Raw genomic sequence first — 18,260 nt, 5'->3', positions numbered from 1 at the left:
TACATTAGCAGTGCTTCTGCAGAAAGACCAATACATGAGCAGTGAAACCTTTCTCAGGATGTTACAGAGAGAATAGAGCCATTGGCTAATATTAAGGATATTGGCTAATATTAAGGATATATGGCTAATAGAGCCATATATCCTTAAGGTGCCATTGTGTGGAGGACGTGTTATTACCAGTTCACACTGACTTTGGTCACTTAAGAAAGTCGATTAAGTAATTTATCTACAAATTTGAAATTCCTCATTCCCAGAGGCTTTCTAGTAATTTTTCCTGCCCCAGTCCAGTGCCATTACACTCCACCTCAAGTTCAGATTGGCTTATGTATTCCAGTGTTCTATAAAAATTCAAAATAACATTGCCAGGCACTCTGTCCCACGTAACAATACAACGTTGTTCAAGAAGGTGGCTCATTATTTCATTCCATAAGACCATAAGATATAGGATCATAAGTAGGCCATTCAGCCCATCAAGTCTGCCAGCCATTCAATCATGGGTTGATCCAATTCTTCCAGTCTTCCCCACTCCCCTGCTTTTACCCCATACCCTTTGATGCCTTGGCTAATCAAGAACCTATCTATCTCTGCCTTAAATACACCCAATGACTTGGCCTCCACAGCGAATAGTGACAACAAATTCCACAGATTTACCACCCTCTGACTAAAGTGATTTCTCCGCATCTCAGTTCTAAAAGGACGTCCTTCAACCTGGTCATGCACTCTGGTCGTAGAATCCCCTACCATGGAAATAACTTTGCCATATCTAATCTGTTCAGGCCTTTTAACATTCTGAATGTTTCTATGAGATCCCCCCTCATTCTCCTGAATTCCAGGGAATACAGCCCAAGAGCTGCCAGACATTCCTCATATGGTATCCCTTTCATTCTTGGAATCATTCTCATGAATCTTCTCTGAACCCCCTCCAATGTCAGTATATCCTTTCTAAAATAAGGAGCCCCAAGTGTGGGCTCACGAGTGCCTTGTAGAGCCTCAACATCACATCCCTGTTCTTAGATTCTATAGCTCTAGAAATGAATGCCAACATTGCATTTGCCTTCTTCACCACTGACTCAACCTGGAGGTTAACCTTTAGGGTATCCTGCACAAGGACTCCCAAGTCCCTTTGCGTCTCTGCATTTTGAATTCTCTCCTCATCTAAATAATAGTCTGCCCGTTTATTTCTTCCACCAAAAAGCATGACCATACACTTTCCAACATAGTATTTCAGCCATGATCACAGTGAATGGTGGTGCTGGCTCGAAGGGCCAAATGGCCTACTCCTGCACCTATTGTCTATTGTCTATTTCATTTGCCACTTCTTTGCCCATTTCCCTAAACTGTCTTAAGTCTCTCTGCAGGCTCTCTGTTTCCTCAACACTACCCGCTCCTCTACCTATCTTTGTATCACCGACAAACTTAGCCACAAATCCATTAATCCCATAGTCCAAATCATTGACATACATTGTAAAAAGCAGCGGTCCCAACACCGATCCCTGCAAAACTCCACTGGTAACTGGCAGCCAGCCAGAATAGAATCCCTTTATTCCCACTCTCTGCTTTCTGCCGACCAGCCAATGCTTCACCCATGCTAGTAACTTCCCTGTAATTCCATGGGCTCTTATCTTGCTAAGCAGCCTCATGTGTGGCACCTTGTCAAAGGCCTTCTGGAAATCCAAGTACACCACATCTACTACATCTCCTTTGTCTACCCTGCTTGTAATTTCCTCAAAGAATTGTAGTAGATTTGTCAGGCAGGATTTTCCTTTCAGGAAACCATGCAGGCTTTGGCCTATCTTGTCATGTGCCTCCAGGTATTCCGTAATCTCATCCCTAACAATCGATTCCAACAACTTCCCAACCACTGAGGTCAGGCTAACAGGTCTATAGTTTCCTTTCTGCTGCCTCCCACTCTTCTTAAATAATGGAGTAACATTTGCGATTTTCCAGTCATCTGGTACAATGCCAGAATCTATTGATTCTTGAAAGATCATCGTTAATGCCTCTGCAACCTCTCCAGCTACTTCCTTCAGGACCCGACGGTGCATTCCATCAGGTCCAGGAGATTTATCCACCCTCGGACTATTGAGCTTCCTGAGCACCTTTTCAGTCGTAATGTTCACAGCACAAACTTCACTTTCCTGACACTCTTGAATGTCCGGTATACTGCAGACATCTTCCACTGTGAGGACTGATGCAAAATACGCATTCAGTTCTTCTACCGTCTCTGCATCTCTCATTACAATATCTCCAGTGTCATTTTGCATTGGTCCTATATTTGCCCTCGACTCTCTTTTACCGTTTATGTACTTAAAAAAGCTTTCAGTATCTTCTTTGATATTGGTTGTCAGCTTCCTCTCATAATTCATCTTTTCCTTCCTAATGACCTTCTTAGTTTCCCTCTGTAAGTTTTTAAAAGTTCCCCAATCCTCTATCTTCCCTCCAGCTTTGGCTGTCTTGTATGCTCTCTCTTTTGCTATTACTTTGGCTCTGGCTTTGCTTGTCAGCCACGGTAGTGTCCTTCTTCCCTTTAATAATTTCTTCTTATTTCGAATATATCTGTCTTGTACTTCCCTAATTTTTCACAGAAACACCAGCCATCGCTGCTCTGCTGTCTTTCCTGCAAATGTCCCTTTCCAGTCAACTTTGGCCAGTCCCCTCTCATGCCATTGTAATTTCCTTTATTCCACTGAAATACCAACACATTGGATTTTTTTTCCCTTTCAAATTTCAATGTGAACTCGATCATTTTGTGATCACTGTTCTCTAAGGGTTCCTTAATCTTAAGCCCTTTTATCACCTCTGGATGTCATAGTCTGGTCCGACGTCCGCATTCCGGTTCATAGTCCGGTCCGCAGACTCTGGACTCTAGGTCTTCCGGCTGTCCCTGGTTTTGGTTGGACTTAACCATATGCACCTGATGCTCATCTTGGGGCTGGTAATATAAGTGGCTGTGGGATCGAGTGTGGTTGCTGGGTTGGCTTGTCAGTCTCCCCTTGGGGCAACCCACCAGAGGAAGGCTAGTGCAGTCATCGGGATATGGATTTGGCTGTTCCATAGCCTGCCAAGGTTACCGGCTGCCTCAAGTCTTGGAGCCACCCCGGACCTAGCTCCCTTCCTGTCCTGCCTCTGTCGGGTAAGCCAGGCCGTTTGCCGTTACCCTGCGGTTGGGTCTGTCCCTTCTTGTCCTTGCCTCCGTAGGGGTGAGTCCTGTGACCTGCCTAGGAGTTGCCTCGAAGTACCCTTGCCCCGTCATGTCCTCGTTGAGCCTCCAAGGACCCGAGCCTCATCACGTCTTCGCCTGTTCTCCAGCAACCCAAGCCTCGTCATGTCTTCGCCTGTCCTCCAGGAACTCGAGCCTCGTCATGTCTTCACCTAGTTTTGGGGTCCGAGCCCGAGCTAAGACCCAAGTTCTGGGTCCTTGTCCAGTCTCTGGCTTGGAGTCCACGCCCAGGCTCCTTGTTCCCAGTCCCTCTTCCTGGTCCTGCTTCCCTAGCCTAGTCTGTATTCATAGTCACAGTCATAGTCATACTTTATTAATCCCAGGGGAAATTGGTTTTCGTTACAGTTGCTCCATAAATAGTAATAAAACCATAAATAGTTAAATAATAATATGTAAATTATGCCAGTAAATTATGAAATAAGTCCAGGACCAGCCTATTGGCTCAGGGTGTCTGACCCTCCAAGGGAGGAGTTGTAAAGTTTGATGGCCACAGGCAGGAATGACTTCCTATGATGCTCTATGTTGCATCTCGGTGGAATGAGTCTCTGGCTGAATGTACTCCTGTGCCCACCCAGTACATTATGTAGTGGATGGGAGACATTGACCAAGATGGCATGCAACTTAGACAGCATCCTCTTTTCAGACACCACCGTGAGAGAGTAGTTCCATTCCCACAACATTACTGGCCTTACGAATGAGTTTGTTGATTCTGTTGGTGTCTGCCACCCTCAGCCTGCTGCCCCAGCACACAACAGCAAACATGATAGCACTGGCCACCACAGACTTGTAGAACATCCTCAGCATTGTCCAGCAGATGTTAAAGGACCTCAGTCTCCTCAGGAAATAGAGACAGCTCTGACCCTTCTTGTAGACAGCCTCAGTTTTCTTTGACCGGTCCAGTTTATTGTCAATTCGTATCCCCAGGTATTTGTAATCCTCCACCATGTCCACACTGACTCCCTGAATGGAAACAGGGGTCACCGGTACCTTAGATCTCCTCAGGTCTACCACCAGCTCCTTAGTCTTTTTCACATTAAGCTGCAATTCCTGTCCCAACTCCTTGTCTGCTTCCAGTCCCGTCCCTTGCGCTAGTTCTCTAGTCAAGTCCTGTTCCTAGTACTTCAGTGTCTGTGTCTTGCATTTGGGTCCGTTCCAAATGCCCCCCATTATGTCACTGGATCATCGCACAACACCCAATCCAGCACAGCCGATCCCCTAGTGGGCTCAACACAAGCTGTTCAAAAAAGCCATCCCTCAGACATTCTGCAAATTCTCTCTCTTGAAGTCAATTCCAGAGAATAAATAGGCATAGTAAATAAATGTTGGCCTGCCACAAACATTCCTGGGCTAGAAATAAATATAAAGAAATAAATATGAGCTTTAAAATTATTTTAATTATTTTATGTGGTTTAATTGGAATAAAATCAGAATCAGGTTTATTATCACCGGCATGTGACATGAAATTTGTTAACTTAGCAGCAGCAGTTCAATGCAATACATAAAATAGAAGAGAAAAAAATAGTAATAATAAATAAATGAGTAAATCAATTACAGTATATGTGTATTGAATAGATTAAAAATGTGCAAAAAACAGAAAAAAAAAGTGAGGTAGTGTCCAAGGTTTCAATGTCCATTTAGGAATTGGATGGCAGAGGGGATGAAGCTGTTCCTGAATCGCTGAGTGTGTGCTTTCAGGCTTCTGTACCTCCTACTTGATGGTAACACTGAGAATAGGGCATGCCTTTGGTGCTGGAGGTCCTTAATAATGGGTGCTGCCTTTCTGAGACACCGCTCCCTGAAGATGTCCTGGGTACTTTGTAGGCTAGTACCCAAGATGGAGCTGACTACATTTACAACCTCTGCAGCTTCTTTCGGTCCTGTGCAGTAGCCTCACCCCCCACCATATCAGACAGTGGTGCAGCCTGTCAGAATGCTCTCCATGGTACATCTGTAGAAGTTTTTGAGTGTATTTGTTGACATACCAAATCTCTTCAGATTCCTAATGAAATATAGCCGCTGTCTTACCTTCTTCATAACTACACCGATATGTTGGGACCAGGTTAGATCCTCAGAGATCTTGACACCTAGGAACTTGAAGCTGCTCACTCTCTCCTCTTCTGATCCCTCTATGAGGATTGGTATGTACTCCTTGTCTTACCCTTCCTGAAGTCCACAATCAGCTCTTTCGTCTTACTGACGTTGAGTGTCAGGTTGTTGCTGCGGCACCAGTCCACTAGTTGGCATATCTCACTCCTGTACACCCTCTCGTCACCACCTGAGATTCTACCAACAATGGTTGTATGGTATTTGAGCTATGCCGAGCCATATGTGTATATAGAGAGTAAAGCAGTGGGTTAAGCACACGCCCCTGAGGTGCGCTAGTGTTGATCGTCAGCGAGGAGGCTATGTAATCACCAATCTGCACAGATTGTGGTTTTCCGGTTAGGAAGTTGAGGATCCAATTGCAGAGGGAGGTACAGAGGCCCAGGCTCTGCAACTTCTCAATCAGCATTGTGGGAATGATGGTATTAAATGCTGAGCTGTAGTCGACGAACAGCATCCTGACATAAGTGTTTGTGTTGCCAAGTGTTCTAAAGCCATGTGGAGAGCCATTGAGATTGCATCTGCCATTGACCAATTGTGGCGATAGGCTAATTATAATGGGTCCTTGCTGAGGCAGGAGTTCAGTCCAGTCATGACCAACCTCTCAAAGCATTTCATCACTGCAGATGTGAGTGCTTAATAGTCATTAAGGCAGCTCACATTATTCTTCATAGGCATTGGTATAATTGTTGCCTTTTTGAAGCAAGTGGAGACTTCCGCCTATAGCAGTGAGAGGTTGAAAATATCCTTGAATACTCCCGCTAGGTTTTCAGAGCCTTACCAGGTACTCCATCTGGACCTTCCGCCTTGCGAGGGTTCACTCACTTTAAAGACAGTCTAACGTTGGCCTCTGAGACAGAGATCACAGGATCATCAGGTGCAGCAGGGATCTTCACAGCTGTAGTTGTGTTCTCCCTTTCAAAGTGGGCATAGAAAGCATTGTGTTCATCTTGTAGTGAAGCATCGCTGCCATTCATGCTATCGGGTTTCGTTTTGTAGGAAGTAATGTCTTGCAAACCCTGACAGAGTTGCCGTGCATCTGATGCCACTTCCAACCTCATTTGAAATTGTCTCTTCACCCTTGAAGTAGCCCCATGCAGATCATACCTGGTTTTCTGGTACAGACCTGGGTCGCCAGACTTGAATGCCACAAATCTAGCCTTCAGTAGATGATGTACCTCCTGGTTCATCCATGGCTTTTGGTTTAGGAAAGTACAGTGTCTTTGTAGGCACACACTCATCCACACAGGGTTTAATGAAGTCGGTAACATCTGGAGTATACTCATCCAGGTTTGAAGATGAATCCCTGAATACAGTCCAGTCCACCGATTCAAAGCAGTCCTGTAGGCGCTCCTGTGCTTCCCTTGTTCATACCTTCTTGATCCTCACCACTGGTGCTGCAGTCTTCAGTCTCTGCCTATACTCAGGGAGTAGAAGTACAGCCAGGTGATCTGACTTCCCGAAGTGAGGGCGTGGAATAGCACGGTAGGCATTCTTGATGGTGATGTAACAATGGTCTAGTGTGTTGTGTCCTCTGGTATTGCAAGTGATCTGTTGATGGTAATTGGTTCGTGATTTTTTCAGTCTGCTTTAATCCTACTTGCTCTCCACTCTATCACAAACTTTTGGCCTTTCTTCTTCTCCATCCTTTTCCTACATCTTGAAATAACATTTTCTCTCATTCTTATCCTAAATCTGAAACGTTACCATTCTTCTCTGCAGGTGCTGCCTGATCTGTTGGGCATTTGCAGCAATTGTTGCTTTCTTTACAGGTTTTAGATGTCTGCTGAAATACATAGAAATAGTGATTTAATTAGGGAAAACAATTAATTGATGTTTAAAAAAAACAACAGCAAAACTGTCATCAATGCATAAGTGTAGTTGTTTTTTCATGTGTCCTGTGCAGTAATATTGACATTTTGCTTCACCTCCAGGACTGAAGCCCTTCAAGTGTTCCATTTGTGACTATGCCACACGCAGTAAGAGCAACTTGAGAGCCCACATGAACCGTCACAGCACCGAGAAAACCCACCTCTGTGATCTGTGTGGAAAGAAATTCAAATCAAAAGGCAGCCTGAAGAGTCATAAACTGTTGCATACTGCTGATGGTGAGTAATGCCATCCAGTGCAACCGATTATTTCTGATAACTTACAGCAATAAAGGCAGGAGTATTGTGCTCAGATGCAGATTCTCGACCTGAAAATTCAACTATCGTCTACAGATGCTGCCCGGCCTGCTGAGCTCCTGCAGCAATTTATTTTTTGCTCCAGATTTCAGCACCTGCAGTCTCCTGTAAACGCAGGAATAAATATCTTCTTTAAGTAAAAACTTACCTAAAGTTGACAACAAAGGGGCAGCCGAAAAATACCAATTCCTTCCACATGCATTAAGTGTAAGAATGGAAGAAAAATGAGTAGGAAAGGGCTATCAGACCCCATTTTGCTTTTCCATCATTCATTAATATCGTGGCTAGCACCAGCTTCAGGAACAGTTATTATCCCTCACCCATCAGGCTCTTGAACCAGAAGGAATAACTTCACTCAATTTCACTTGCCCCATCACTGACATGTTCCCACAAAATAATCTGCAGATGCTGGGATCAAAGCAACACTCACAACACGCCGGAGGAACTCAGCAGGTCGGGCGACCTGACGAAGGGTTCCGACCCGAAACGTCGACTCATCGTTTCCACCGATGCTGCCCGACTGCTGAGTTCCTCCAGCATGTTTTGAGTGTTACTGAAATGTTCCCATGACCTATGGACTCACTTTCAAGGGTTCTTCATCTAATGTTCTTGATATTTATTGTTTATATATTTTTTTTATTATTACTTCTTTCTTTTTGTATTTGCACACTGGTTGAACACCCATTTGGTGTGGTCTTATGTTGATTTTATGATGGTCATCATTCTGTTATGGATTTACTGTGAATGCCTGCAAGAAAATAAATCTGAGGGTTGTATATGGTGACATATATGTACTTTGGTAATACATTTACTTTGAACTTTGAACTTGTACAGTATTCCAGAAGAGGTTAAAAACTAGAGGACACGGGTTTAAGATGGGAGGAGAAAGATATAAAAGGAACTCATGCAGACGGTGCTTATATCAAACATGTTGTCAGAGGAAGTGGTTGAGGAGGGTACAGTAACAACATTTAAAAGACATTTGGACAGGTACTGGGACAGGAGAGGTTTAAGGTAGATGGGACTAGCCTGGATGGGCAACTCGGTTGGGATGGACAATGGGCCAAAGGGCCTGTTACTGTGTTGTATTACTCTGACTATACTCTGAGTGGCCACCTTATTAGGTACCTCCTAAATCTAGTAAAGTGGCCACTGAATTTATGTTTGTGGTCTTCTGCTGCTGTAGCCCATCCACTTCAAGGATCGACGCGTTGTGTTTTCAGAGGTGCTTTTCTGCACACCATTGCTGTAATGCATGGTTATTTGAGTTACGGATGCCTTCCTGTCAGCTTGAACCAGTCTGGCTATTCATCTCTGACCTCTTTCATTAATGAGCCATTTTTGCCCACAGGACTGCCACTCACTGTATAAATTTTGTTTTACACACCGTTTTCTATAAGCTCTACAGACTGATATGCGTGAAAATCCCAGGAGATCAGCAGCTTCTGAAATACCCCGCCTGGTACCAACAATCATTCCACAGTCCCCATTCTGATGTTTGGTCTGAACAATAACGGAACCTTTGATGAGTTCCGACAGCAGGTTGCTTTTTTTTTGGAGAAATGAGAGTTTGGCAGGGCCTATAGTTCACATGAAGATCATTTATGGATGGAGGTTAACTCATGGGGGCAAAGGATAGAGACAAAGCTATTAATACAGAAATGATCAACAAAACGTGATAGGAAGGGATGGGCTGTGCAAATTTACGAGTGCATCAGTAGATAAGCCTAAAGGTTACAGAATTGAAGACCATGACCCTGAATGTTCATAGCATTGAAATAAATCCAGTGAACTGAGAGTCTGCATGCAACCCAAGTCCAGGCAAACATGATACAGAAGTGACTTGACTCTGAATAAGAAATAATACAGGGAAGTAGTAGGAGTGGGGAACAGATCCCCAGAGTGTAACTACAAGGACTATCTTCAGTCAGAACAGGTTTTGAACTGCCTTTCTTTACCTTTACTGAAACTATAGAAACTGCATCAGGAAACAAGGATAAGGCTTTGTGGTGTGTGTACGGATTAAACCAGATGATACTGGAAACACTCAGCAAGGATCAAAAAAGTACAAATTTAATTGCAAACACAAGAAAATCAGCAGATGCTGGAAATCCAAAACAACACACACAAAACACTGGAGGAATTCAGTTGGTCAGACAGAATCTATGGAAAAGAATAAACAGTCATCATTTCACGCCAAACCCTTCTTCAGGGCCCATTTAATTATTTCTCTTTCCACAAATGCTGCCCGGCTTGCTTTTTTTTATATATAATTTTTATTAAGTTTTCACGCTTGATTACATGGAATAACAATATCTACCCTCCCCCCTCTTCTTAACCCCTCCCCCCGATATATACCCCTACCTAAAAGAAAGAAAAAGAAAAAAAAAGAAAGAAAGAAAGATTTCCTGGATATTGGAAGGTCTCCACATGCTCCACAGGATTCAAATAAATTTAATATATTTATTTTTTACTTTCCCCAAAGGACCAACATCTTTATCATCAGAGTACCTAAATATGCCAACCTATCTTTTGTAAATAAGGGTGCCAAATATTCAAAAATGTATCATATTTATCTCTTAAATTATAAGTAATTTTTTCAAGTGGAATACAGCTAAGAATTTCATTATTCCAACGATCCATACTTAAATACAAATCAGATTTCCACGTAACTGCTATAGCCTTCTTGGCTACTGCCAATGCAATTCTTATAAATTCTTTCTGGTATTTATTCAATTTAGGTTTCGGTTTTATCCCTTCAATATCACCTAATAGAAATAATATAGGGTTATGTGGAAGTTGAGTTCCAGTAATTTGTTCCAATAAAACTCTTAAATTTATCCAAAAAGGTTGAATTTTGGAACAGGACCAAGTAGAATGTAAAAAAGTGCCAATTTCTTGATTACACTGAAAACATTGATCAGATAAGTTTGAATTTAATCTATTTATTTTTTGCGGTGTAATATATAATTGGTGTAAAAAATTATGTTGTACTAATCTAAGTCGAACATTTATTGTATTTGTCATACTGTCAAGACATAATCTTGACCAATTTGTTTCATCAATATTAATACCCAAATCCGTTTCCCATTTTTGTCTGGTCTTGTGAATTCCTTGTTTAAGTGTCTGTTTTTGAATCAGATTATACATAAAAGAAATAATTTTTTAAATTTTTCCTTTTTGAATTAAAATTTCAATTTCATTAGGTTTCGGCAAAAACATTGTTTGACCCAGTTTGTCTCTTAAATAAGCCCTTAATTGAAGGTAACAAAAGAAAGTGTTATTTGATATTTTATAATTATTCTTTAATTGTTCAAATGACATCAATATACCTCCTTCATAACAGTCTCCTATACATCTAATCTCTTTTTGATACCAATTATATAAACGTTGATTATCCATTGTAAAAGGAATAAGTCTGTTTTGAATCAAAGGTCTCCTTGCTAATAAAGATTTCTTTATTTCATTATCAACATCTATCTTATTCCATAGATCAATCAAATGTTTAATATAGGAGATTCTTTCTATCCCGTATCCATTTAGATTCCCATTTATGTATAAAATCTTCGGGTGTATTTTCTCCTATCTTATCTAATTCTATTCTAATCCATTGCCACTTTTTGTTCGTCAAAGAAAGATGCAATAAATCAAAGTTGATTTGCTTTATAATAATTCTTAAAGTTTGGAAGTTGTAACCCTCCCAATTCAAATTTCCATGTCAATTTTTCCAATGATATTCTTGGCATCTTACCTTTCCAAAGAAATTTTCTCACACATTTATTTAACTCTTGAAAAAATTTCTGTGGCAATTATATTGGTAATGTTTGAAACAAATACTGTAATCTAGGAAATATATTCATTTTTACAACATTGACTCTACCCACTAATGTTATTGGTAGTATCATCCATTTGTCAAGCTCTCCTTGAATTTTTTTCAATAGTGGTAAATAATTAAATTTATATAAATTCTTTACATCATTATCAAGTCTTATACCTAAATACTTTATACCATTTACCGGCCATCTAAATTGGGTTGCTAATCGACATTGGCTATAGTCTCCTTTAGTAAGAGGTAAAATTTCACTTTTATCCCAATTTATCTTATACCCTGATACTTTCCCATATTCATCCAACCTAGAAGATAATTTACATAACGAATGCTGTGGGTTTGTTAAGTAAATCAAAACATCATCAGCAAATAGATTAATTTTATATTCCTCCTGAATAACTCTAAAACCCTTAATATCGGAATCAATTCTAATTAGTTCTGCTAATGGCTCTATCGCCAGTACAAATAAAGCGGGTGATAATGGACAACCTTGTCCAGTTGACCTTTTTAATGGGGATGGTGTTGAAATTTGACTATTTGTCACTACTTTACCATTAGGGTTAGTATTTAAAGTTTTAATCCAGTTTATAAAAGGTGTTCCTAACCCATATTTTTCTAATACTTTTAATAAAAAATCCAATTCCAATCTATCAAATGCTTTTTCTGCATCCAAGGCTACTACTATACTCATCTCCTCCCTTTTTCGTGCCAAATGAATTATACTGAGTAGCCGAGTTACATTATCTGCCAATTGTCTATTTTTAATAAATCCTGTTTGATCCATATGTATTAATTTTGGTAAATATTTAGATAATCTATTCAATAAAATGTTTGCTATTATTTTATAATCCGTGTTCAACAAAGAAATAGGCCTATATGATGCTGGTTTTTAAAGGATCTCTATCCTTTTTTTGGCAATACTATTACAATCGCTGTTGAGAAAGATTCTGGGAGTTTATGTATTTTTTCCGCTTGACGTATTAACTTCATAAAAGGAGGAAATAATAAATCTTCAAACTTTTTATAAAATTCAGGTGGGAAACCATCCTGTCCTGGAGATTTATTACTTTGAAGTGATCCTAAAGCTTCTTCAATCTCTTTTAATGTAAAGGGCATATCTAATCCCTTCTGTTCCTCCGAATTCAATTTTGGAAGAGTTATTTGTGATAAAAACCTTTCTATCTCATTAACATCATTTTGTAATTCCGATTGCTATAATAAAGAATAGAAACTTTTGAAGGTTTCATTAATTCCTAAAGGTTTAGAAGTAATTTTATTTGCTCTTGTTCTAATTGCATTTATCGTTTTGGAAGCCTGCTCTGTTTTCAACTGCCAAGCAAGAATTTTGTGTGCTCTCTCACCTAACTCATAATACCTTTGCTTAGTTCTCATGATTGCTTTTTCCGTTCTATATGTCTGAAGCATATTATATTGTAACTTCCTACTGACAAGTTGTCTTCGTTTTCCTTCTGTCGCATGTCTTTGAGATTCTTTTTCTAATTTTGTAATCTCTTATTCCAATTGATCTAGTTCTGCCATATATTCTTTCTTAATTTTATACGTATAACTTATTATCTGACCCCTCAAATATGCATTCATCACATCCCATAGTATAAATTTATCATCCACTGAATGAGTTTGTATCCAAAAAAAATTGGATCTGATTTTTCACAAAATCACAAAAATCTTGACGTTTTAATAATATTGAATTAAATCTCCATCTATAAGTCACTTCTTCCTTATCAGTCATTATTATTGTCATTAATAAAGGAGAGTGATCTGACAATATTTTTGCTTTATATTCCATATTTTTCACTCTGTGTTGAATATTGATTGATAATAGGAAAAAATCTATCCTTGAGTAAGTTTTGTGTCTATTAGAGTAGAACGAATAGTCTCTTTCTTTGGGATTGTTTCTTCTCCATATAACAATCAAATTTAAATCTTTCATCAATGATAAAGTTAGTTTTACTACCTCCGATTTTGTAACAGCCTTCGTTGATCTATCTAAGACTGGGTCTAGGCAAAAATTAAAATCTCCTCCTATTAATATTTTTTCATGTGCATCAGCCAAATTCAAAAAAGCTTCTTGTATAAATTTTGCATCATTTTCATTTGGTGCATAAATATTCATGAGGGTTCATAATTTGGAAAAAACATTACTTAACATCTTAACTCTCATAGTTCCTTGGGGAATCTCTTTAAACTTCACCATGTTGCTATGTGTTTCCCTCCCAATCATCCAGGCAAAAGGAAAGAAACAAAAGATAGATATGATACAAAAGGAAAAATAACAAAATACCCCCCTACTAATGTTGTGAATGAAAAAAAGGACAATACTACCCCACTCCATTTTGCGGGTCGTGGCTATAGCCATGCTTGCACACATGAATTCTGTAGCGATTGGTCAGTATTTCTTCCAGCTCCCCCGGAACAAAAAAAATTGTATATATATAGAAAAATTAAGGTCACTATTCGCAACTAATATTCTTCAGACTTTAACCTTTCTTCCCCGCTATCATATAATTAATAATATATTTATATATTCTTTCACCTTTAAAAATCCACCAAGTCTATTCCTCGACCAAATCTTCATCTTTAATCCATCTCGCTCCCCTGGTTTTGTTCTTGTATCTTCAAAGAATCTTGCACAAACTCCTCTGCTTTCTGGTAATCGTCAAAAAATCCTTTTTCTCCGCCAGCCAAAAAATCTTCAAGGTTGCAGGGTAGCGCAGTATAAATTGATAGCCGTGATCCCATAGGACCTCTTTCACTGGATTAAATTTCTTCCTTCTCTTCAAATTTTGTAACTTATGTCAGCGTAGAAAAAAAATTTGTTCTCTTCTATCATCAATGCTCCTTTTCTATTCTTGGCAGCTTGAGCAGCTGCCTATAGAATCCTTTCTTTGTCTTGAAATCTTAAACATTTTATTAAAATTGATCGTGGATATTGGTCATCTTGAGGTTTTGGTCTTAAGAGCTCTATGTGCCCGTTCAATTTCAATTGATTGGTCTCCCCCTTTCATTTGCAAAGTTTCCGGGATCCATCTTAGAAAAAATTCTATTGGATTGTCTCCCTCTATACCTTCTTTAAGACCAACAATCTTAATATTATTTTATCTACTAAAATTTTCCAGCACGTCCACTTTTTCCAACAGTCAATTTCTTTCCGTTTTCCAGACAAGCACATCATTTTCTGTTTTTTCCACTCTGTCATTAATATGCTCCATTGTTCTTTCCAACTTTTGAAGTTTCTTATCCATTTTCTCCTGTCTTTTCATAGCTTTATCATAGCTCAGCTTCATGTTTCTAATCTCTATTTTTAATCCTTTTAATTCAATCATTACTTGCAATAAAACCTCTTTTATGTCTCCATCATATCCTTTACTTTTAGTCTCTTCCAGTTCTTCTTCCTCTTCTTCATCATCTGTGTTCTCTGCGGAATCCAATTCTGACTCTGAGTCATTTTCGCTTGCAGTGGCCGTCAGTTCTTGTAGTTTGAGTTGTATCGATTTGCACATGCCTACTTCTTTGTACATGCGCAATTCCGGCATCTTCTTCTCAGGGACCGCTACCGCCGCCATTGCTCCCTGTTCTTCTATGCCAGAGATAAAATGTGTGTCTTTTGAAGAAGATCCAACCTGAGTCCAAGGTTCCATCGCTGCAGTAGGCCATTTTTTCTTCCTGTCTCGTGGCGACTTCACAACAGCAGTCTTCTTCTGTTGCGGTTTATGAGGCATATCGTAAAATAGTCTTGAGAAGTTTATAAGTAGTTTTCGGAAAGTATTTATTAACTTTGCTTTGTTTAAACGGTACTTTGCTGATTTTTTACGGGAGAGCTGGATTCATACGTCTCCATCCCACGTCATCACAGTACGTCACCCCGGTTGGCACTTTCATTGTAACCTGGATAACAGACTGCCTGACTGGCAGACTACCGTTTGTACAGCGTCAGAGCTGTGTGGTCCCTTGCAGTTGACCCTGTATATCTCAGACTTTAGATACAACACTGAGTGATGTCATCTACAGAAATTCTCTGATGACTCAGCAATAGCTGGGTGTGTAAAGGGAGGATGAATACAGGGCTCTGGTAGAGGACTTTGTCAAATGGTGCAAGCTGAATCATCTGCAGCTCAACATCAGTAAGACAAAGGAGATGGTGATGGACTCCAGGAAGACTAAGCCTCCATTGATGGTATGGATGTGGTGAAGACCTATAACTACCTGGAGGTGCACCTGGATGACAGATTTGAGTGGAGCACCAACACATAGGTTGTGTACAAGAAGGGCTAGAGTTGCCCCTACTTCCTGAGGAGATGGAGGCCCTTTGGAGTATGCAGGCCCCTCCTTCACATGTTCTACTAGTCTGTACATCTTCTTTGAGGTAGTATACTGGGGCAATGGTATCAACACGTGTGATGCCAACAGGCTCAAAAAACTGATTAGAAAGGCTGGCTCTGTTATAGGAGTCAAACTGGACACACTGGAGGCTGTGGTAGAACAAAGGACCCTTTGGAAAATCCTGGCAATTCTGGGCAATGTTTCTCACCCTCTGCATGCCACCTTGGCTGAACAGAGGAGCACTTTTAGTAATAGACAGAGGCTACGTCCACACTATCCCGGATAATTTTGAAAATGCCGATTTCGAGTAAAAACGACAGGCATCCACACTAAGCGTTTTTCAGAATATCTCTGTCCACATTAGAACAGATATTTGGGCGAATCTCCTCTTACTGGGCATGCGCAGGACACACAGAAAACAAGCGAAGAGGAAACGGTATACTTGGCACGCGTTTGTCCAGTTACAGAGTAGAAAAACTTAAAAGGAATTGCTATTGGCTCTCGTGCAGGAGGACTTAAATTTGAAAAAAAAATACTGGGGTGTATGGAGGCAACCGACAGGGAGTTCACGGACAGTATGACCCGGCTGACGATGAACATTGAAAAACTGACTAACTCTGTTGCATTAATAAAGCACCTTGTTAAATGTATAAAACATGTCTGCATCAGTGTTATCTTGTATTTCCATACAATGTTACATTAGGCTGTTACACATCTATTGTCAGAGAAGTACTTGCATAAATAGGTAAACCACCTTCATACAACCAAGGACAGAAAACGAGGCAAAGTGAGTATACTTATTTATTCAGTAAGCTATGGGTCAAAGTATTTGGTGAGTATATTTCTAACTCTTCTGGCTTCAGTCTTGTTGCTGTCTGTTCTGAAATTGTTAGGTTCTGCGAAGCACGGAATCAAATATTGCTGTGATGATTGTATGGTCTAGTATCAATTGTTTGGCGACAATAAAGTAATAATAATCATAAGAAGAAAACAATGAAATGCCGCACTGCCGCCATCTGTTCCGGCACGTCATGACAGCGGTTTTAAAAATCTCCGGTTACCCCGTCCACACTGTAACGGATATTAGGAGTTTTCAGATTTATTCACTCTGGAGACTGTTTCTGAAATTCTCTGTTTTCAGGGGATGAAAATGCCATTTTAGTGTGGACGGAGGGTCAAAACGAAGAGAAAAAGCTTTGTTTTCAAAATTATCGGGCATAGTGTGGACGTAGACTAAGACAACTGTGCTGCTCCAAAGAGCACTATATGAGGTAATTCTTACCCTCGGCCATTAGGCTCTATAATGAGTCAACCTGTAGCCAGGGAAGTGATGACCCCTTCCTGATAGACTGTTTGAGCTAACTAATTTTTATTTTTTTCTTTCTTCTCTTCTAATATTTGTGTATCTGCGCACTTGTAATGCTCCATTGACATGAATTTCTTTTGGGATCAATAAACTATCTATCTGTCTAAATAACAATTCAACACGTTCATCATGGGTCAAAGCAATATTTGATTGTTGTACGTTACATCTTCAGCCAACATACTGTAGATTCATTAATGGCACTAATTGTCCACATGACTTCAGTTTTGTTTTGCACTTGTGAATCAGAATACTAATCTTTATCAGCATGTTACCACTTAGGCAATTAGTAGAATGCTTAAGGGCATGTCACTAACGCCCTGTCAACAACTGAAATCAGTCCCTTTAGCACTGATCAGAAACAAATCATTTTCTAGTTTATGCTAATGCCCCATCTTCAAGTACAAAGAAGTTGAGATTTCCAATAATTTATGATTTTCTATAAATCTGGTCAAATCTTACAAATGTACATTGCTTTAAATAACAAGATAAACACTGAGCTCGGACAGACTTTTTAAAGTGACTAAAAGCACAGTGAATTCTTTACACTGTGCCAAAATTGAAATGTCTGATGTGGTGGTTTGGTACTCGTATTCCCCCAACCTATAACACCTAACGATCAAGTGCTGACTGCTCTATTTACCAAGAGGGTTCTCCTCTGTAATCCTGTCCACAGTTTACATACCACCAGCTGCCAACTATAATCAAGTGCTTGAGATATTGCATGATGCTGTTGCCAAAGAAGAAACAGTTCACCTTTACTCATTTTATATCATAGTTGGGAATTTCAATCAGGCTTGTTTGAAGAAATCCCTGCCCAGTTAGAATCAGCATATAACCTGTAGCAGCAGAGGCTCTCAACACAGCAGACCACTGTTATAGCAGGGTAAGGAATGTCTACAGTTCCATGCCCAGATCACATTTTGGGAAGTCAGATCACTTGGCAGTCCTCCTCCTACCTACATACAGACAGAGGCTAAACAACAAGGTTGTAGAGACTACAACGACAAAGAAGTGGCTATGGGATCACGGGAGGCTATGGGATTGCTGAGTTGGTGGATTGGGCTGTGTTCAAGGACTTATCTGTGGATCTGAATGAATACACTATGTTTGTCACAAACTGTATAAAAACAGTAGTAGATGCATGTGGCCCCTAAAATTATCTAGAGTCTTTTCCAACCAGAAGCCCTGGATGGACATGAGCTCCGCAATCTTCCA

The 18,260-nt window shown here is 40.1% G+C and overlaps 1 protein-coding gene across 3 annotated transcripts in view; it reads left to right on the top strand.

The window, feature by feature from the left end:
- LOC134351633 (zinc finger protein ZFAT-like) overlaps window positions 1-18,260 on the top strand; it is a 198,271-nt gene that overhangs the window by 100,722 nt on the left and 79,289 nt on the right. For all 3 annotated transcript variants that reach the window (XM_063058064.1, XM_063058058.1, XM_063058048.1), the window contains one exon: window positions 7,258-7,431. In XM_063058064.1, coding sequence (XP_062914134.1) covers window positions 7,258-7,431 — 174 coding nt within the window. The remainder of the gene's footprint in view (window positions 1-7,257; window positions 7,432-18,260) is intronic.

This window comes from Mobula hypostoma, chromosome 1, assembly GCF_963921235.1.
Source record: "Mobula hypostoma chromosome 1, sMobHyp1.1, whole genome shotgun sequence".
Taxonomy (NCBI): domain Eukaryota; kingdom Metazoa; phylum Chordata; class Chondrichthyes; order Myliobatiformes; family Myliobatidae; genus Mobula; species Mobula hypostoma.
This window is presented reverse-complemented; position numbering and strand designations above follow the sequence as displayed.